The sequence below is a fragment of the Gorilla gorilla genome, chromosome 2, assembly GCF_029281585.2.
Source record: "Gorilla gorilla gorilla isolate KB3781 chromosome 2, NHGRI_mGorGor1-v2.1_pri, whole genome shotgun sequence".
Classification (NCBI taxonomy): Eukaryota; Metazoa; Chordata; class Mammalia; order Primates; family Hominidae; genus Gorilla; species Gorilla gorilla.
This window is the reverse complement of record NC_086017.1, coordinates 167,002,133-167,023,847: the sequence shown is the minus strand read 5'-3', so window position 1 is coordinate 167,023,847 and position 21,715 is coordinate 167,002,133. Positions and strand designations below refer to the sequence as shown.

The window sequence follows — 21,715 nt, the reverse complement described above, 5'->3', positions numbered from 1 at the left end:
TCTTTAGCTTCTGACTCTATTGACCCATCCCTCTTTGTTGAAACTGGATTTTCCTTAAAATGCACCAAAAAGTTGTCTTTTTATCTCTGTGATTGCTCTTGGTTGCCTTTGCTAGCTCCTTTTCCTATGTCTGGCCTTCAGGAGCTTTAAGTGTTGGATTTCTTCAGTATTTCTATTCCTAATCCTTTTCTCATCTTACTGTTCCTTGGAGCACTTGTTTAAAAATACAGACTTGTTGGCCAGGTGCGGTGGCTCACACCTGTAATCCCAGCACTTTGACAGGCCAAGGCGGGTGGATCACCTGAGGTCAGGAGTTCGAGACCAGCTTGGCCAACATGGTGAAACCCTGTCTCTACTTAAAAATACAAAAAATTAGCCAGGTGTGGTGGTAGACACCTGTAATCCAGCTACTTGGGAGGCTGAGGCAGGAGAATTCTTGAACCTGGGAGGTGGAGGTTGCAGTGAACCAAGATCGTGCCACTGCATTCCAGCCTGGGCAACAAGAGTGAAACTCCACCTCAAAATAAATAAATAAATAAATAAATAAATAAATAAATAAATAAAATATGGACTTGTTAAAATACCCTTAATATGCTCTATGTTTTAACAACTCTGTTCTGTGCTCCAGACCCAGATAACTATATTCATCCTCAGTTCAATTGTCAATGTCATATTAGGCCCCAAACTCAACAAGTTCAAAACAAAACTTCTTTCCCAAACTTCTTATTGACACTTACTTTTTATTTTTCTTTTTTTTTTTTAGATGGAGTTTCGCTCTTGTTGCCCAGGCTGGAGTGCAGTGGCACAATCTCGGCTCACTGCAACCTCCACCTCCTGGGTTCAAGCAATTCTCCTGCCTCAGCCTCCCGAGTAGCTGGGATTACAGGCCCCCCCACCACCATCATGCCTGGCTACTCATTGACACTTATTAGGGAGAAAACATTCAGTCTCTCACCAATAACCTGTAGGTTTTCATAGATGCCCTTTATCAAGTTGAGGAAGTTTCCTTCTGTTCCTGTTTTGCTGAGAGTTTTGGTCAAGAATGGATGCTGTCAAATGCTTTTTCTGTGGCTATTCAAATAACTATATAGTTTTTCTTTTTTCAGTTTTTGAATGTGTTAAATTACAGTGATTGCTTTTTTTGTTTATTTGTTTTGAGATGGAGTTTCACTCTTGTCGCCTAGGCTGAAGTGCAATGGTGCAATCTCGGCTTACTGCAACCTCTACCTCCTGGGCTCAAGCAATTCTCCTGCCTCAGCCTCCTGAGTAGCTGGGATTACAGGTGTGTGCCACCACACCGAGCTAATTTTTGTATTACTAGTAGAGACCGCGTTTCACCATGTTGGCCAGGCTGGTCTCGAACTCTGACCTCAAGTGATCTTCCTGCCTCAGCCTCCCAAAGTGCTGGGATTACAGGCATGAGCCACCGTGCCCGGCCCTGTTTCATATATTTTGTCTGAGTTTTTTTGTTTGTTTCAGGCAGGAGGGTAAATCCAATCCCTGTTACCTCCTCTTTGACAGAAGCAGAAGTGTGGAAATCTTTTTTTGTTGTTGTTGTTCCTGTAGATCCATGCCTGCTGAATGGAAGTCTCTTTTAATGATACATTGAGGCAGCTTAAACCTACAAGGTCTTCCTTCTTTACCTGTCATATAAATATTTTTGTTAAGGGACAAAGTTGCCTTGAATTCAAAAAACTTAGGCAGCATAGAACAGTGATGTTGAGTCCTTTAAATGCAATTGTATGATTTCTAGGACCAATACATTTTTTCGAAATACAGTTGCTAAAACCCACAGATAGAAATTTCATACAATGTTTCAGATTTGGTATGTATCATGTCATAAAATATGTATTTCAGGCATAATACATGGTTACCTTATTTCATCTTTCAAAATGTTTAATATTTTCAACCTCCCATTAACAAAAAATTAGCTTTTAAACTTATGAGAAATACTAGTTGTTAAGATGTGGAAGGAGGTACACAGTTTTGCAAAATTCTTTTAGGGCAGTATGTGAGTATGTGAGGTTTTTTTTTTTGGAGCGGGGGACAGAATCTCACTCTGTTGCCTAGGCTAGAGTGCAGTGGCACAATCTCGGCTCACTGCAACCTCTGCGTCCTGGGTACAAGCCATTCTTCTGCCTCAGCCTCCCAAGTAGCTGGGATTACAGGTGCACACCACCATGCCTGGCTAATTTTTTTTTTTTTTTTTGAGACAGAGTCTCGCTCTTGCCACCCAGGCTGGAGTGCAATGGTGCGAACTTGGCTCACCGCACCCTCCACCTCCTGGGTTCAAGTGATTCTCCTGCCTCAGCCTCCTGAGTAGCTGGGATTACACCTGTGCACCGCTATGTCTGGCTAATTTTTTTGTATTTTTAGTGAAGATGGGGCTTTGCCATGTTGGCCAACCTGGTCTCAAACTCCTGACCTCAAGTGATCCACCTGCCTCGGCCTCCCAAAGTGTTGGGATTACAGGCATGAGCCACTGTGCCCAGCAAAAACTTTTTTTTAATTGAAGACAACCATTCTAAAATACAAATGTGATCATTTTATGGCTCCTCACAGCTCTCAGGAAAAACTCCAAACTTCTAGCATTTCTTATTAGGCACTTGGAGGTTTGGCTAGCCCTTGTTTACCTTGCAGCCTGCTCTCTTACCACTGCCCCCATCACTCTACTCTCTAGCCATATTAAACTGCTTCAACTCCATAAACATGACATGTTCTGTCTTGACGTGGGCCTTTTGTACATAAATATCTTCTGTGTGGAGTATTTCTGATTCCCTCCCCACAACTCTGAAGTCTTGGGTTACATGTCTCCTCCTCTTGTGATCCCATAACCCTTTCCTCTTCATTAATACTTGCCACCTTCTACTTTTTTTGTTTTTGTTTTTGTTTTGTTTTGTTTTGTTTTTGAGATGGAGTCTCGCTCTGTTGCCCAGGCTGGAATGCAGTGGCGCAATCTCGACTCACTGCCACCTCCACCTCCAGGATTCAAGCAATTCTCCTGCCTCAGCCGCCCAAATAGATGGGACTACAGGCGTGCACCACCATGCCTGGCTAATTTTGTATTTGTGGTAGAGATAGGGTTTCACCATGTTGGCCAAGCTAGTCTCGAACTCCTGACCTCGGGCGAGCCAACTTCCTCAACCTCCCAAAGTGCTGGGATTACAGGCCTGAGCCACCGTGCCTGGCCTAGATATTACTATACTCTTGTCACCCTTTTATGATTGAGAAAACAGAGAAATTAACTAGCCTGAGGCCTGAGCCCACATAGGTAGTAAACCACAGAACTGAGATTCAAACCAAGCTAACTGGTTCTAGCCTTTATATTGTTTGTTAAACATTCCAAGTATACTTAACCAATCTCAAAAGGCACAAGCATCACTGGGAAAATTTTCTTTTCCTTTTCTTTTTTTTTTGGACGGAGTCTCACTCTGTCGTCCAGGCTGGAGTACAGTGGCACGATCTCAGCTCACTGCAACCTCCAACTCTTGGGCTCAAGCAATTCTCCTGCCTCAGCCTCCCAGGCAGCTGGGATTACAGGCACACACCATCATGCCTGGCTAATTTTTTGTATTTTTAGTAGAGACAGGGTATCACCATGTTGGTCAGGCTGGTCTTGAACTCCCGACCTCAGGTGATCCGCCAGCCTCGGCCTCCCAAAGTGCTGGGATTACAGGCGTGAGCCACTGCTCCTGGCCTCTTTTTTTTTTTTTTTTTTTAGACAGAGTCTCGCTCTGTTACCCAGGCTGGAGTGTGGTGGTGTGATCTCAGCCCACTGCAACCTCCCTTGCCCTGGTTCAAGCGATCCTCCTACCTCAGCCTCTGGAGTAGCTGGGACTATAGGCACACACCACCTCACTAGGCTAATTTTTTGTATTTTTAGTAGAGACAGGGTTTCACCATGTTGGCCAGGCTGGTCTCAAACTCCTGACCTCAGGTAAGCCGCAGGCCTCGGCCTCCCAAAGTGCTGGGATTACAGGTGTGGGCGACTGCGCCCAGCCTCAAGGCCCAGATTTCTAAACTGAAAGTAAAATATCTGGAGTACCTCCTAAGCCCAGGATATTGAACCTTGTCCATCAGGCAAAAAAGAGACCGTCTTAAAAAACAGAACTTTAACAAGCAAACAAAACTCAGAACTTTCCTGAATATGGCAGGATTTTACAGAATTTGGATCCCAGGATTTGGGCTCATTCCTAAGCAGTTGTATAAAGCCCTAACAAGGCCAGAGCATAAATCACTTAAATGGTCAAAAAAACAAGAGGTTTTGGGTCGGGCGCGGTGGCTCATGCCTGCAATCCCAGCACTTTGGAAGGCCGAGGCGGGCAGATCACAAGATCAGGAGTTCGAGACCAGCCACGACCAACATGGTGAAACCCCGTCTCTACTAAAATACAAAAAATTAGCCGGGCGTGGTGGCGCATGCCTGTAGTCCCAGCTACTTGGGAGGCTGAGGCAGGGGAATTGCTTGAACCCAGGAGGCGGAGGTTGCAGTGAGCTGAGATCACACCATTGCACTCCAGGCTTGGGGACAGAGTGAGATTCCGTCTCAAAAAAAAAAAAAAAAAAAAAAAGAGGTTTTATCTGAACAAGGAGGGGTTTGCACAATAATAAACCACACCTATTGTTCTTATATTAACAACTCAATCAGTTAAACTACAAATTAATTAAACTAATATTAAACTAGTTAAACTAGTATTAGTTAAACTACAAATTCAAAATATTTACCAACAGGCTACCTGGCTGCATAATTTCAATAGCTCCACTACTCGAACCATCTGGGACTTCATTAAAGGATACCTACCAAGTGTGACATAGTTCCTACCTTTCCTAGGATCTTTAATAACTATCTTGTTACTACTAATTTTTGGTCCTTGCTTGTTTAACCTCCTTGTAGTCTGTGTCTTCTAGGTTGCCGCAGTTCAATGCCTAAATAATGGTCATACAAAGATTGCAGCCAATCCCTGCCTCATATTCACACTCTCCTGATGATCCACCCTTGGGACCCTCAGACCAAGCAGCCAGAGATTTCCATACCCTCGATAGGCAGGGCCAATGCCCCATTCAACAGAAAGTAAATACATAAGATTGACCTCCTCCCTCATCAATCCTGAAAAATAAAATGTAGTCATCTCTGAGAGGGAAAATGAGACAGGAATAATACAAGGTGGTTGCAGAAAAATTTAATAATTCCAGGCAGCAGTTTCACGTAACTAACAAGGAAAAAATCTGTTAAAATAGCTGCATAAGGTAGAGGCTGATAAGACTCTAAAAACCGGGGTGTGGGCCAAACTCGCTAAGGCTGACAGGACACAACATGGCGCTGGATTTGACCTAGGTTTCACCTAGGACCTAATTATACGCTTATTAACGTACTAAATCACACACCCACCAGTGCCATGACAGTCCCATATTTGGTTAAAAAATGGATGGCACCACATTTCTGAGAAATCTCCACCTTTTTCCAGGATTCTTCATGAATATTCCATTCCTTGGTTAAAGAAATCCGTAAAGATAAAAACCTCAAATCGGGCTGTGTGACTCTCGAGTATGTTCACACTCCCCTTTCTTGAATATGTAATTTTCTCTTTGCAATAAACCTCCATGCTTTTATAACCGCCCAATGGGTTCACCTTGCCCGCTGCCTAGACAGAGCCAATCTATCAACACGGGAATTGCCATAGAGAGAGAGTAATTCACACAGAGCCGGCTGTGTGGGAGACCAGAGTTTTATTACTACTCAAATCAGTCTCCCTAAGCATTCAGGGATCAGAGTTTTTAAGAACAAATTGGCCGGGCGCAGTGGCCCATGCCTGTAATCCCAGCACTTTGGGAGGCCGAGGCGGGTGGGTCACGAGGTCAGAAGTTTGAGACCAGCCTGACCAACATGGTGAAACCTTGTCTCTACTAAAAATGCAAAAATTAGCCGGGCATGGAGTCGCACACCTGTAATCCCAGCTACTCGGGAGGCTGGGGCAGGAGAATTGCTTGAACCTAGGAGGCGGAGGTTGCTGTGAGCAGAGATCACGCTACTGCACTCCAGCCTGGGCGACAGGTGAGACTTGGTCTCAAAAAAAAAAAGAACAAATTGGTGGGTTGGGGGAAGCCAGTGAGCCGAGACTGCTGATTGGTCAGAGATGAAATCATAGGGAGTTGAAGCTGTCTTCTTACAGAGTCACTTCCTGGATGGGGGCCACAAGATCAGATGAGCCAGTTTATCCATCTGGGTGGTGCCAACTGATCCATCAAGGACAGGGTCTACTAAATATCCCAAGCACTGGTCTTAGGTTTTATAATAGTGGTTTCTTTCTTTTCTTTCTTTTTTTTTTTTTTTTTTGAGACGGACTTTCCCTCTTGTTGCCCAGGCTGGAGTACAGTGGCGCCATCTCGGCTCACCGCAACCTCAGCCTCCTGGGTTCAAGTGATTCTCCTGCCTCAGCCTCTCAAGTAGCTGGGGTTACAGGCATGTGCCACCACACCTGGCTAATTTTGTATTTTTAGTAGAGACAGGGTTTCTCCATGTTGGTCAGGCTGGTCTCAAACTCCCAGCCTCAGGTGATTTGCCCACCTCAGCCTCCCAAAGTGCTGAGATTACAGGCATGAGCCATCGCACCAGCCTATAATAGTGATTTTTATCCCCAGGAGCAATTTAGGGAGTGTCAGAATCTTGTAGCCTCCAGCTGCATGACTCCTAAACCATAATTTATAATCTTTTGACTAATATGTTAGTCCTACAAAGGCAGTCTAGTCCCCAGGCAAGAAGGGGATTTGTTTTGGGAAAAGGCTGTTATCATCTGTGCCTCAAACTATAAACTATAAACTAAGTTCCTCCTAAAGCTAGTTTGTCCCATGCCCAGGAATGAACTAGGACAGCTTGATGGTCAGAGGCAAGATGGAGTTGGTCAGGTCAGATCTCTTTCTCTGTCTCAGTTATAATCTTGCACTGACGGTTTCACTTTCATTATCTTCCAACTAATCCTTGAATTGCTTCTTGGGAAGGTGTCAAGAGCCTGGACACTGGTTGGGGTTGAGGCCCCACCGGCATTTGGGGACCTCCCTAACCCACTGGTATCAATAAGACCTAACAATCCTATTCCTAGGTATTTGCCCAGGAGAGATGAAAAGATATGTTTACACAAAAACCTGTATGCAAATGTTTATAGTGACATTACTCATACAAAAAATGGGAAACAATCCAAATGTTCTTCAACTGGTCAGTAGATAAATACACTCTGGCACATCCATACAATGGAATATTACTGGGGAGAAAAAAAGAAGGAGGTGGGGATGCGGGACAATGATATCAATGAATCTCAATGCATTATGCTGACTGAAAGAAGACACACTCAAAAGCTACATTTTGTATGATTCCATTTACATGATATTTTGGAAAAAGCAAAGCTATAGGGAGAGAAAATAGATCGGTGGTTACCAGAGGTTGGGGAATGGGTGGAGAGGTTGACTTCAGATGGGCACAAGGGTATGTACTTTTTGGAGTTGACGGACCTATTCCACATCTTGATTGTGGTGGTGGTTCTATAACTATCTATTTGTTAAAACTCATAGAACCGGGTGATGGGTACGCCAAAATCTCAGAAATCACCACTAAAGAACTTATTCATGTAACCAAACACCACTCATTCCCCCAAAAACCTGTAAAAATATATATATATATTTTTTTGAGACTGAGTCCTGCTCTGTAGCCCAGGCTGTGAGTGTAGTGGTGTGATCTTGGCTCACTATAACCTCCATCTCCCGGGTTCAAGCAATCCTCCCGCCTACGCCTCTCGAGTAGCTGGGATTACAGGTGTGTGCCACCATGCTCGGCTAATGTTTATATTTTTAGTAGAGATGGGGTTTCGTCGTGTTGGCCAGGCTGGTCTAGAACTCCTGATCTCAAGTGATCTACACGCCTCGGCCTCCCAAAGTGCTGGGATTACAGGCGTGAGCCACCGTGCCTAGCCTAAACCTATGGAAATTAAAAAAACAAAACAAAACACCCAAAAACCTCATAGGGCCGGGCATGGTCGCTCACGTCTGTAATCCTAGCACTTTGGGAGGCCAAGGCAGGCAGATCACTTGAGGTCAGGAGTTCAAGACTAGCCTGGCCAACATGGCGAAACCCCATATCCACTAAAAATACAAAAATTAGCCAGGTGTGGTGTCATGCACCTGTAGTCTCAGCTACTCAGAAGATTGGGGCAGGAGACTCGCTTGAACCTGGGAGACAGAAGTTGCAGTGAGCCAAGATCGCATCACTGTTCTCCAGCTTGGGCAACACAGCGAGACTCTGTCTCAAAAGAAAACAAAAGGCCAGGTGCCATGGGTCACACCTGTAATGCCAGCACTTTGGGAGGCCAAGGTGGGTGGATCACCTGAGGTCAGGAGTTCAAGACCAGTCTGGCTAACATGGTGAAATCCAGTCTCTACCAAAAATACAAAATTTGTCAGGTGTGGTGGCAGGCGCCTGTAATCCCAGCTACTCAAGAGGCTGAGGCAGGAGAATCGCCTGAACCCAGGAGGTGAAGATTGCAGTGAGCCAAGATCACAGCACTATACTCCAACCTGGGTGACAGAGCAAGACTCTGTCTCAAAAACAAAACAAAACAAAAAACACACAAAAAACAAACTCATAGAACTGTACACTAAAAAGGGCCAGTTTTACTGGATATAAATTATACCTCAATAAACCTGATTCCCACCTCAAAAATAAACAATTTTAAAATTCTGAGGAATATATAGAAGATACAGTTCAGATCTTAGTGAAATGACTGGAAAACCAGAGAAGAAATCTACAATCAGACATAGGTATATGAAGGGTCCACTAGATGGTGGTATTAATTTTTGTAACAGAGCCTAGAAAAACGAAGCAAAGACATCACAGGCGTGGCAGTGGAGTAGTTTCTGAAAAATGTTCTTGAAGATTATTGCTGTAATTCCTAATGTATTGTCACCTTGATTTTTGTGTTTTTGCTAAGCCAGGTGTCCTGGCCTTCCACTGATTCTGGGAGGCCATCAATATCCTTCCAGTAAAATTCTCTCTTTCAGTTTTGTTTTGTTTCTGAAACAGACTGAATAGCAGCATTAATAGCGGTGGTTAACCAATTTGTTTGTTTTTTGAGATGGAGTATTGCTCTTGTTGACCAGGCTGGAATGCAATGGCGTGATCTCGGCTCACTGCAACCTCCATCTCCCAAGTTCAATAATTCTCCTGCCGGCCGGACATGGTGGCTCATGCCTGTAATCTCAGCACTTTGGGAGGCCAAGGTGAGTGGATCACCTGAGGTCAGGAGTTCGAGACCAGCCTGGCCAACATGATAAAACCTCATCTCTACTACAAATACAAATATTAGCCGGGTGTGGTGGCACGCACCTGTAATCCCAGCTACTCAGGAGGCTGAGGCAGGAGAATCGCTTGAACCCAGAAGGCGGAGGAGGTGCAGTGAGCCAAGATCATGCCACTGTACTCCAGCCTGGGTGACAGAGCAAGACCCCATCTCAAAAAAATAAAAATAAAAATAATTCTCCTGCCTCAGCCTCCTAAGTATCTGAGTTTACAGGCATGCACCACCATGCCCAGCTAATTTTGTATTTTTAGTAGAGATGGGGTTTCACCATGTTAGCCAGGCTGGTCTCGAACTCCTGACCTCAGGTGATCCACCCACCTCACCCTCCCAAAATGCTGGGATTACGGGCGTGAGCCACCATGCCCGGCCTGTTTTGAGGTTTTTGTTGTTGTTTTTGTTCTCATTTTCCTTTATGGAGAATTTTAAATATGTACAAAATAAACAGAATGGTCTCATATGAACCCTTAGTGTACCTATCACCAAGCTTCAATAGTCTTTGATAATCTGCCATTTTAAATTCAAGCCTCCATGACCACCAATCCCCATGCAAATAGTTTTTTTATAGTTTTTTGAGATAAAACTCTTATGTATTTTGAAATGCAGAAAATTTAACTATGCAATTTCAATTGGTTTTTGAAGGACCTAGTTTGGAAGTTTCTAAGAACATAGAGTAAAAAGAAAAAGGAAAGTTATGAGAAAAAGCTTAAGGGGTAATTCCAGTAAACAAAATGTAAGTTTACTAGGACTTTTAGGGGAATTAATGAAGAGGAAAAAATGAAAAAGCAAAGATATTATTAAGGAAAATTTCTCTAAAATCAAGAAAGATTTGAAACTTTGTTAAAAAAGACCTAATAAATGTTGAACAAGATTAATAGAAAAACATATATGTATTATACAATACATACCTTCATACATCCTGGTGAAAATTCTGAACTTCAAGGATAAAGCGAATTTTCACAAGCTTTCGACTGGAAAACACAGGATACCTACAAAGGGACAAGAAAAAAAAAAAAAGCAAGAAAGGATCATGGCGACCACCAGAAGGGTTTTATATTTGGTAGTTTCACCAGCTTCCCCAAAACACATCAATCAGGGAACGCCAGTATTCCAAAAGAAAGGGGAAATGATATTAACTGAAGTGAGTTAGGGGAGTTGAAAATGCAAAAAAAAACAAAAAAAAAAAACAAAACAAAAACAGCTATTCATGACAGTATGGGCTGAAGGTCCCATGCAGTATCAGTTTTGTTTTCATAGTGATAGTGACATTTGTTCCACATTTGCTGAGGGACACTGAGGGCCTGGTGGGGGTGGTGTTCTCAGGTTTGTAGAGAAATGTCTTAGTTTGTGTTGGAAAGATACTACCACTAAGTCTTCTAAGAAGACAACAGCAATTTGAGCATGGCTTAGCAATGAATACTTGTCTCTACTCTTCATTTAGCATTAGCAGGGGTGGCTCACCTTGGGGCTGGAGGATTCTCTTCTCACTGTGTTGCCCAGACTGGAGTGCAGTGGCACAGTCTTGGCTCACTGCAACCACCACCTCCCAGGTTCAAGTGATTCTCCTACCTCAGCCTCCCAAGTAGGTGGGATTACAGGCATTCACCACCACACCCAGCTAATTTTTGTATTTTTAGTAGAGACAGGGTTTTGCCATCTTGGCCACACTGGTCTTGAACTCCTGACCTCAAGTGATCCACCTGCCTTGGCCTCCCAAAGTGTTGAGATTACAGGCATGAGCCACTGCCCCTGGCCCACCTTATCACTTTATAATGCATACACATTGAATTGGGGTAACATGAAAAACACTTTTCCTGATATTTGCCTCCAGTAATTTTTCCTATTGTTTGTAACTCTTGCCTGCATAGATCTAAAGATTTAACATTTGATAGGAAGATAATTTAACCACTAAAGGGGAATCACCCTTATATGTAGGGAGAAATCAATTATTTCCAAGAAGATTCCTTATTTAAAAACTGATGTGGCGGGACACGGTAGCACACACCTGTAGTCCCAGCTACTCAGGAGGCTGAGGCAGGAGAATCACTTGAACCCGGGAGGTGGAGGTTGCAGTGAGCCGAGATCACACTGTTGCACTCAAGCCTGGGCGACAGAGTGAAACTCCATCTCAAAAAAGAAAAAAAAAAAAGAAAAAAACTCAAAACTGATTTGATATCTATACAATGGACTAATACTCTGTGATTTAAAAGAAAGACGGACATACATTGATACTGATGTATTACCATCTTAAATGGATCTCAAGGACATTTTGGTGGATGAAAAAAAAAAGTTGATCCCCAAAGTTGCATACTATATGATTCCACTTTTTTAATATTCTTGAAAGGACGTAAGTATAGCCGTGGAGAACAAATTAGTGATTGCCAAAGAACAGGGAGGAGGACAGTGGACTGGTGCAACTATTAATGTGTAGTACTATAAGGGACAGCACTATGAAAGAGTAACACAGGACACACACACACACGCACACACACACAAGCTAGTGCATGTAAAAACTGGTGAAATTGGAATAAAGCCTGTGGTCTGGTTAACAATATTTTACAGATGTCAGTTTCCTGGTTTTAATATTGTACTATAATCATGTAAGAGGCTACGATCAGAGGAAGGTGGGTGAAGGGTATATGGGACTCTGCTATATTTGCAATTTCCTGTGAATCTATAATTATTTCAAATTAAAGAAGGGGAAAAAATCAAACACAAGACATACAAACTCATCAAATATTTCCTTTTTTTTTGGAAAAAAAAAAAACCTACTGATCGTGAATGGCTTTATTGGCTGCTTCCTTTAACTCCCACAACTCTCTGAAATAGATGTTATGAACTCTATTTTATTTTCATCAGAATGGAGGCTTAGGTTAAGTAATCTGTCCAAGGCACAACTACTGTTAGAGCCAGGGTTTGAATCCAGCACAATATAAATCCCACTCATGGTTGTTTTGGTTGAATCTTGATTGGACTTAAATGACACTGTTCTTTTCTTTGACACCCAGACTAGAGTGTAATGGCATGATCTCGGCTCACTGCAACCTCCGCCTCCCGGGTTCAAACGATTCTCCAGCCCTAGCCTCCCGAGTATCTGGGACTACAGGCATGAGCCACCACACCCAGCTGATTTTTGTATTTTTAGTAGAGACAGGGTTTCACCATATTGGCCAGGCTTGTCTTGAACCCCTGACCTCAAGTGACCTGCCCGCCTCAGCCTCTCAAAGTGTTGGGATTACAGGTGTGAGCCACCACGCCCGGCCAACACTGTTCTTTTCTGCAATCTATTCTTCTACTTAACAAAGATTAGAGGACTTTACAGTTGCCTTTTTTTTTTTTTCAGACGGAGTCTCACTCTGTCGCCAGGTTGGAGTGCAGTGGCGCGATCCCGGTTCACTGCAACCTCCGCCTCCCAGGTTCAAGCGAGTCTCCTGTCTCAGCCTCCCAAGTAGCTGGGGCTACAAGGCGCGCGCCACTAGTCCGAGCTAATTTTTTGTATTTTTAGTAGAGACGGGGTTTCACCATGTTGGCCAGGATGGTCTCAATCTCTTGACCTCGCGATCCACCCGCCTCGGCCTCCCAAAGTGCTTGGATTATAGGCGTGAGCCACTGCACCTAGCCTGCCATCACGTTTGTAATCCCAGCACTTTGGGAGGCCGAGGCGGGCAGATCACGAGGTCAGGAGTTCGAGACCAGCCTGGCCAACATAGTGAAACCTCGTCTCTACTAAAAATACAAAAATTAGCCGGGCGTGGTGGCGCGTGCCTGTAGTCCCAGCTACTCGGGAGGCTGAGGCAGGAGAATCGCTTGAACCCGGGAGGTGGAGGCTGCAGCGAGCCGAGATCGCCCTACTGAACACCAGCCCAGGCGACAGTGTGAGACTTCCTCTCAAAAGAAAAAAAAAAATAATAATCTTTATGCCAGAGGTGAGAGAGCAGAAAAAAAATTAATCAGATTCTCAAATTCCTGTACGTCTCTTAGTAGAGACGGGTTTCTCCTTGGTCAGGCTGATCTTGAACTCCCAATCTCAGGTGATCCGCCCGCCTCGGCCTTCCAAAGTGCTGGGATTACAGGTGTGAGCCACCGCGCCCGGCCACAAGACGTTTTATTGCAACATAAAAACAGGATGTAACGAGTCATCCAATCACCAATGTGATTAGAGTTGGTTACCAAGTTTCCCCACGCGTCTTCCACCATGAGGGAGAAACGGACTGCAGACAAACCTAGCACCCCTTGAGCAGTTTAATTCGTACCATAAATATGTAGGCACCGTAAGGACACGATTCTCCAGTTTGCCAGGCCTTTTTCTACCCTTTTGGGGGCACAAGGCGACCTTGCCTCCTGATTCAAAAACTTCGTAAACGTCAATCCTTCCACCCTTTTCTGGTCAGCCCACGAAAGCAGCAGCATGGCACAACTCCCAGCCTAGAGTTCAGGCACTGCCTGTCATCAGCATAACGAAGAAACCTACACCCACGAAGACTTCAGACTCCACGTGATTACATCACTCAACCACCAGCGCTGGCCTGGAGGAACCCGCTGTCACGTGACCGCTCGTGCCCAATGACCGAGGCCCACGCTTTCCGTACCGCCACAGTCGCTGTCACAGGGCCTGAGTTTGGGCGGCGCCCCGCCCCGGACGCACGGTGCGCCGGCGTTAATCCTCCCCGAAGGTTCCGGCAGCCAAGATTTCAGGTTCCCACCAAGCATTGTTTCCGAACTGGGCCACAAGAGCGTGTCCCTGATTGGCTTGCTCTGGAGGCTGGGAAGGGACCTGTTAGAGACTGGGACCACTTCCTGAAGCGCGAGGCAGGAAGTTATATGCTTTTTCTGGAGTCCTGTAGAGAAAGTGCTCTCTGCCGCATTGACAGCGGCGAGAGCTGGAGGTATTGGGTCGGGAGACCAGCCATTCGATCCCGCCGCAGGTAGGAGCTAGTTTCCATCCTGGCACCACGGCACACACCTCCAGCCTCGAGCCCGGTGCTACTGCCCGGGGGTCTCCTTCAGGCTCTTCGACGCCGTTCCAGGGGGCACCTATCCAGGCATCCTCTGGGCCTCTAGCCAGAGGACTGGCTCCCGGCTTCAGCACTCCGGGCTGCAGTAAGAAGTGCCCTTATCGCTCTGAGCCCTGCCACCATCCCGTGAACCACCGAAACCCTGGTCCAGCGCGACAGCCTTGGACCTGGGACTGGACGGATCCAAAACGCTCAGCCTCGGCCCGCCACAGACGGGGCTCTGCATCGTCTCTGATATGTCACCCACCATCTCCCACAAGGACAGCAGCCGGCAACGGCGGCCAGGGAATTTCAGTCACTCTCTGGATATGAAGAGCGGTCCCTTGCCGCCAGGCGGTTGGGATGACAGTCATTTGGACTCAGCGGGCCGGGAAGGGGACAGAGAAGCTCTTCTGGGGGATACCGGCACTGGCGACTTCTTAAAAGCCCCACGGAGCTTCCGGGCCGAACTAAGCAGCATTTTGCTGCTACTCTTTCTTTACGTGCTTCAGGGTATTCCCCTGGGCTTGGCGGGAAGCATCCCACTCATTTTGCAAAGCAAAAATGTTAGCTATACAGACCAAGCTTTCTTCAGTTTTGTCTTTTGGCCCTTCAGTCTCAAATTACTCTGGGCCCCGTTGGTTGATGCGGTCTACGTTAAGAACTTCGGTCGTCGCAAATCTTGGCTTGTCCCGACACAGTATATACTAGGACTCTTCATGATCTATTTGTCCACTCAGGTGGACCGTTTGCTTGGGAATACCGATGGCAGAACACCTGACGTGATTGCTCTCACTGTGGCGTTCTTTTTGTTTGAATTCTTGGCCGCCACTCAGGACATTGCCGTCGATGGCTGGGCGTTAACTATGTTATCCAGGGAAAATGTGGGTTATGCTTCTACTTGCAATTCGGTGGGCCAAACAGCGGGTTACTTTTTGGGCAATGTTTTGTTTTTGGCCCTTGAATCTGCCGACTTTTGTAACAAATATTTGCGGTTTCAGCCTCAACCCAGAGGAATCGTTACTCTTTCAGGTAGCGTATTTAAGCTATTATGGTGTTAGGTTTATTTATCTTTTGAAAGAGTGTGTGACATTGGAGGGAAGCTCATTAATTTACTGGAAATCATTGTATGGGAGATAACTCAAGGTAAGTTTTCTGTTTCGTCCAAATGAGCTTCTTTGAAATATTAAAGCCAAAATGAATGATATTAGAGCAATCAAATGATCACTATGCGGTTAACAGGGAGAGGCAACCCATCAAATAACACAACCGAGTCCAGGGATTCATGCCACTTGCTTAATACACAAATGCACACTTTTAAAAAGTGTGGCTCATATGGTTCACATTTTTCCTTTTGTCTTGTTGGTTTTAGGTTTCTAGCTCTATACTTTCTGATCCATTTCTACCCCTACCGTTGTACCCAGAATCCAGCCTTCTAGTGAATGGATCAGGGTTTATTCGTTCAAACATTATTGAACCAGCTAACGGACGGGATTCTAAGGCCTCTAATGAATAAGGCAGAGTTCTGCACTCAAGAAATAAGGAAGATGAACATTTTAGGAGAGTTCAGAGTTGCCAGTTAGTAACTGCCTTTGGGAGTCAGGCTTCACATTGCAGATAACATTTGACTTTGTTCTTGAATAAGATTCCACGAGGCCAGGAAATGGCACACCAGAATGCACAACACAAAGTAAAAGTGCACTGAGGCAGGAAAGTACAAAAAAGTACAGGACATTTCCTAAATTGTGGAACTGGGTTTGGGAAATCGTGCTGAGAAAGGCTGTGACTAAATGAGTAAGATTTTCTTTAATTACTATGGGAAAAGAGTTTAAAGTTTGTCCTGTAAGTAATGGAGGGTAAGTTCTAAAAAATTTCCCCGTTTCTCTGCATGAGTAAAACACATGTAAGTTTTTCTCTTTTTTCTTTTTTCTTCTTTTTTTTAATTGAGATAGTTGGGGGTGGGGGGGGGGTGTCTCACTATGTTGACTAGGCTGGTCTAGAACTCCTGGCCTCAGGTGATTCTCCCCCTCCTTGGCCTCCCAAAGTACTGGGAATTACAAGTGTGAACCACCCCACCTGGCCTAAGCTTTTTTTTTTTTTTTTTTTTAACTTTTGTAACAACTAGAAAACAAGTAAAATGACCAATATCAGGAATAACAATGTCAGGAATATAGTGAAATTCTTCATTCTGTCAGTGATGATGAATTTAGGGGATTCTGTTTTGAAATTTAAGCAACTGAACTTCTCAGCTTCTGTGCTACCTTGGAAATTCCCAGTAGAGTAAATGTCCAGGTATGTGGTGGTGGTAGGAGGTGTCACAACTACACTATTTTCCTGCAATCTCCTGCAATCTTATTCTCACACACATCTAACCTTATGTACACCTCCTCAAACTGCTAGTGAGTGAGCCACTATTACTGGTGAAATGATGGTGATAGTACTTTTTCCTCAGTTGTTTGGTTGAGAGATAATTGCTTTGCACCCAGGTAGATTTGTCTCAGTGTTCTGGGGTTCCGCTCTTGCTTTACGAATAATTCACTGCTGGCCGGGCACAGTGGCTCACACCTGTAATCCCAGCACTTTGGGAGGCTGAGGTGGGAGGATCACTTGAGGTCAGGAGTTCGAGACCAGCCTGGCCAGCATGGCGAAACCCCATTTTTGAGACTCTGTCTCAAAAATAAATAAATAAATAAAATAAAAAATAAGTCACGACTGGGCACAGTGGCTCACACCTGTAATCCCAGCACTTTGGGAGTCTGAGGTGGGAGGACTGCTTGAGCTGAGGAGGTAGAGCCAGCTTGGGCAACACAGCAAGACCTCATCTCTACTAAAAATTAAAAAAAACAAAATAGCTGGGTGTTTTGCAAAGGCCTGTAACCCTAGCTACTCAGGAGGCTGAGGCAGGAGGATTGCTTCAGCCCGGGAGATTGTGGCTTCAGTGAGCTATGATCCAATCATTGCACCCCAGCCTGGTCAACAGAGTGCAACCCTGTCTTAAAATTATATATATGTATTTTTTATATGGAGTCTCCCTCTGACACTAGACTGGAGTGCAGTGGCACGACCTCGGCTCACTGCGATTTCCACTTCTCTAGTTCAAGCCATTCTCCTGCCTCAGCCTCCTGAGTAGTGGGATTACAGGCATGTGCCACCACACCCAGCTAATTTTTGTATTTTTAGTACAGACAAGGTTTCACTGTGTTGGCCAGGATGGTCTCGATCTCCTGATCTTGTGATCTGCCCACCTCGGCCTCCCAAAGTGTTGGGATTACAGGTGTAAGCCACTGCGCCCAGCCAAAATAAATTAATTAATTAAAAATAAAATTAAAATAAAGAAGTCAAGGCTAGTGCAGTGGCTCACGCCTGTAATCCCAGCACTTTGGGAGGCTGAGGTGGACGGATCACCTGAGATCAGGAGTTTGAGACCAACCTGGCCAACATGGCAAAACCCCTTCTCTATTAAAAATACAAAAATTAGGTGGAAGTGGTGGCATTCACTTGTAATCCCAGCTACTCAACTCAGGAGGCTGGGTGGGGAGAATCGCTTGAACCCAGGAAGCAGAGGTTGCAGTGAACCGAGATTGCACCATTGCACTCCAGTCTAGGCGGCAGAGCAAGGCTCCATCTCAAAAAAAAAAAAAAGAATAAGTCAGCGTAAATTAAAATCCAGTGGCATAATTTTGATCCATTAGGGAACAGTTGTGGCTAAGGGAGTATAAATATAATAACTCTTGAACTCATAACAGCATTCTCTGGAATGATGTTTTACCAATTACTCTTACATTAAGAGAAAGTTCCAATTTAGCTAATTAGCAATTTAGTTTCCATGGCCTCTTAAACCTTGATTTCACTGAGGCTTTCTCATCTTAAGTAACATCATCTCCTTAATCCTCTGTGGTGATATAAACAGCAGTCCCAGGACAAAATGAAAAGCAGACACATAAAAAGCAACAAACTGGCCGGGCGCGATGGCTCACGCCTGTAATCCCAACACTTTGGGAGGCCAAGGCAGGTGGATCACAAGGTCGGTAGATCAAGACCATCCTGGCCAACATGGTGAAACCTTGTCTCTACTAAAAATACAAAAATTAGCCCAGTGTGATGGCATGCACCTGTAGTCCCAGCTACTTAGGAGGCTGAGGCAGGGGAATCGCTTCAACCTGGGAGGCGGAGGTTGCAGTGAGCTGAGATCGCGCCACTGCACTCCAGCCTGGGCGACGGAGAAAGACTCCATCTCAAAAAAGAAAAAAGCAACAAACTGATAACAGACAGTATGCATTCACAGAGTATTTCTAGGCAGTGATTTGTTATTATTATTATTATTATTATTATTCTGAGATGGAGTCTCGCTCTGTCGCCCAGGCTAGAGTGCAGTGGTATGATCTCAGCTCACTGCAACTTCCCCCTCCAGGGCTCAAGCTATTCTGCTGCCTCAGCCTCCCTAGTAGCTGGGATTATAAGCGTATGCCACCATGCCTGGCTAATTTTTGTATTTTTGGTAGAGATGGGGTTTCGCCATGTTGGCCAGGCTGGTCTTGAACTCCTGACCTCAAGTGATCTGCCCACCTCGGCTTCCCAAAGCGCTGGGATTACAGGTGTGAGCCACTGTGCCCGGCTGTCACTTGTTATTTTGAATTGCCCTTTTTTTTTTTTCCTGTGGAATTTGAACTTTGTTCTGCAGTAGATTCTAAAACTAGCTTACTTTTTAATTCAACTGTTTATATCTGTAGTGGACTGCTGTTTCTGGTTCAAACATTTAAGTTGAAAGTTAGAATTCCTATAGTTTCATTCTCCTTTTTATGACTGAACATACCACATTTATAACATTGTTCTTTCTGGAACTTAGGATAAGAAAAACCAGTGGTTTTGAAAAAGTTATATAGCACAGGAAGAATTATATGACGGAAATATAATTGCTTTGGTGATTAAAGAGGAGCTAAACACTGAGGCAATGTTTAGAAAATCCGAGTATTAAAAGGAAGCATAATTGTTTTTTGTTTTTTTAATTCTAAAATATGTTCTGGCCAGGTGCAGCGGCTCACACCTGTAATCCTAGCACTTTGGAAGGCTGAGGCGGGCAGATTGCTTGAGCTCAGAAGTTCAAGACCACTCTGGGCAACATGGCGAAACCCCAGCTCTACTAAAAATACAAAAAATTAGCCGGGTGTGGTGGCTCATACCTGTAATCCCAGCTACTCAGGGAGGCTAAGGCACTAGAATCACTTGAACTGGGGAGGTGGAGGCTGCAGTAAGCCGAGATCACACCACTGCACTCCAGCCTGGGTGACAGAGCAAGACTGCATCTCCAAAAATATAAATAAATAAAAAATAAATACTATCTGTAATTAACAGTTTTGATTGTTACAGATAAGTGGAGATGGAATATATTGGGTAGATAGATAATGTAAATGAGTCATCTGAGTTGGAGGGGACAGAGATAATTTGAGAAATCCATGCCCCTCTAAAGGTGAGGAGCATCAACTCTAGTAAGTTGTAGTTTTGTGACAATAGGATCCCAAGATTGCTAGATCTTTTTTTTTTTTTTTTTTTTTTTTTTTGGTTGTTGTTGAGACGGAGTCTCGCTTTGTTGCCCAGGCTGGAATGCAGTGGTGCGATCTCTGCTCACTGCAAGCTCCACCTCCAGGGTTCACACCATTCTCCTGCCTCAGCCTCCCGAGTAGCTGGGACTACAGGCGCCCGCCACCATGCCCTGCTAATTTTTTGTATTTTTAGTAGAGACAGGGTTGCACCATGTTAGCCAGGATGGTCTCAATCCCCTGACCTTGTGATCTGCCTGCCTTGGCCTCCCAAAGTGCTTGGATTACAGGTGGGAGCCACCATGCCCGGCAAGATTGCTAGATCTTAGGCATATTCAAGAGAAACTAGAAATTCCTTTTTTATTTCCTAATTTTACAAACACTTCTTAGGCTCATATAAAAACATGTCTTTAGCTGAGCACAGTGGCATGCATCTGTAGTTCCTGCCACTTGACAGGCTGAGATGGGAAGATCATTTGAGGCCAGGAGTTCGAGGCTGCAATGCATTATAATAGTGTCTGTGAATACCCACTGCACTGCAGCCTGGGCAACATAGCAAGACCCATCTTTAAAAAAAAAATCTGGCTAATCTATCATCTATCTAATCTATGTCTTCAGGCCAGATCTAGCCTGTAAACTGGTAATTGAGGCCCTCTCCTCTAGCAGCAGTAGTAACAATTAGAAGTGATTGGAATAGGGAGCAGCATATTTGGGTTTAGGAGCAGGGAGCAAGACGGTTTAATGACAGAGAAGGAAGCTAAAGATATTAGAGTTTATAAATCAGTTTGTTTATAAATAGGCACGCACATACAGGAATAAATGAGAGAGTGTTGCTTTGAAAAAGTTGATGCTATAAGTATGAATCTAACCAAACTAATGACAATAAAAACAGTATTTGTAAGACATTGACGCTTTATTTATTTATTTATTTATTTATTTTTTGAGACGGAGTTTTGCACTTGTCGCCCAGGCTGGAGTGCAGTGGCGTGATCTCGGCTCACTGCAACTTCCGCCTCCCAGGTTCAAGCGATTCTCCTGCCTCAGCCTCCCAAGTAGCTGGGATTACAGGCACACGCCACAATGCCCAGCTAATTTTTTTTGTATTTTTAGTAGAGATGGGGTTTCACCATGTTGGTCAGGCTGGTCTCGAACTCCTGACCTCAGGTGATCCACCTGCCTTGGCTTCCCAAAGTGCTGGGATTACAAGCGTGAGCCACCGTGCCTGGCGACATTGATGCTTTAAATTAGAAAGCAGGACTATTAATTCCTACCTGATGACAAATTTCTTTGTCCTGCTTTCAGAACACATAATTTATATGACTCAAAATGCCTGTTATAATTTGGAAAAGACTAATTGACCCATTTCTAGATAGACCAGGTATTCTTATGTAGGCTATAGTACATTCTTTAGCATTCATGTCTAGGCTTAAAATGTTACCCTACATTCTCAGAAAAACAAACTGTATTCCTTTTTTATTTTTTTGAGACAGCGTCTTGCCATGTCACCCAGGCTGGAGTGTAGTGGCACAATCTCGGCTCGCTGCAACCTCTGCCTCCTGGATTCAAGCGATTCTCATGCCTCAGATTCCCAAGTAGCTGGGATTACAGGCATGTGCCACCATGCCTGGTTACTTTTTGTATTTTTAGTAGAGACAGGGTTTTACCATGTTGGCCAGGCTGGTCTCGAACTCCTGACCTCAAGTGATCCACCTGCCTCTGACTCCCAAAGTGCTGGGATTACAGGCGTGAGCCACCACGCCCAGCCTATTTATTCTCATTAAAGTAATCTCCCTATAATTTATTGAATAAAATGAATTCCTTAGGAAGACACACGAAGCTTGTT

The 21,715-nt window shown here is 44.5% G+C and overlaps 2 protein-coding genes across 5 annotated transcripts in view; one reads left to right on the top strand and one right to left on the bottom strand.

The window, feature by feature from the left end:
* The window catches only part of GMPS (guanine monophosphate synthase), an 81,144-nt gene extending 66,593 nt beyond the window's left edge, over positions 1–14,551 (bottom strand). The window contains exons 1-2 of the mRNA XM_055381879.2: positions 13,595–14,551; positions 10,250–10,330 (exon numbers count right to left, since the gene is read on the bottom strand). Coding sequence (XP_055237854.1) covers positions 10,250–10,255 — 6 coding nt within the window. The 5' untranslated portion in view covers positions 10,256–10,330; positions 13,595–14,551. The remainder of the gene's footprint in view (positions 1–10,249; positions 10,331–13,594) is intronic.
* Positions 14,153–21,715, top strand: part of SLC33A1 (solute carrier family 33 member 1) — a 27,840-nt gene continuing 20,277 nt past the window's right edge. For 3 of the 4 annotated variants that reach the window (XM_031009702.3, XM_055381882.2, XM_055381880.2), the window contains exon 1: positions 14,540–15,367. In XM_031009702.3, coding sequence (XP_030865562.2) covers positions 14,593–15,367 — 775 coding nt within the window. In that variant the 5' untranslated portion in view covers positions 14,540–14,592. Of the gene's footprint in view, positions 15,368–21,715 lie in introns of all 4 variants that reach the window. The other variant, XM_019024696.3, reaches the window with a different exon arrangement.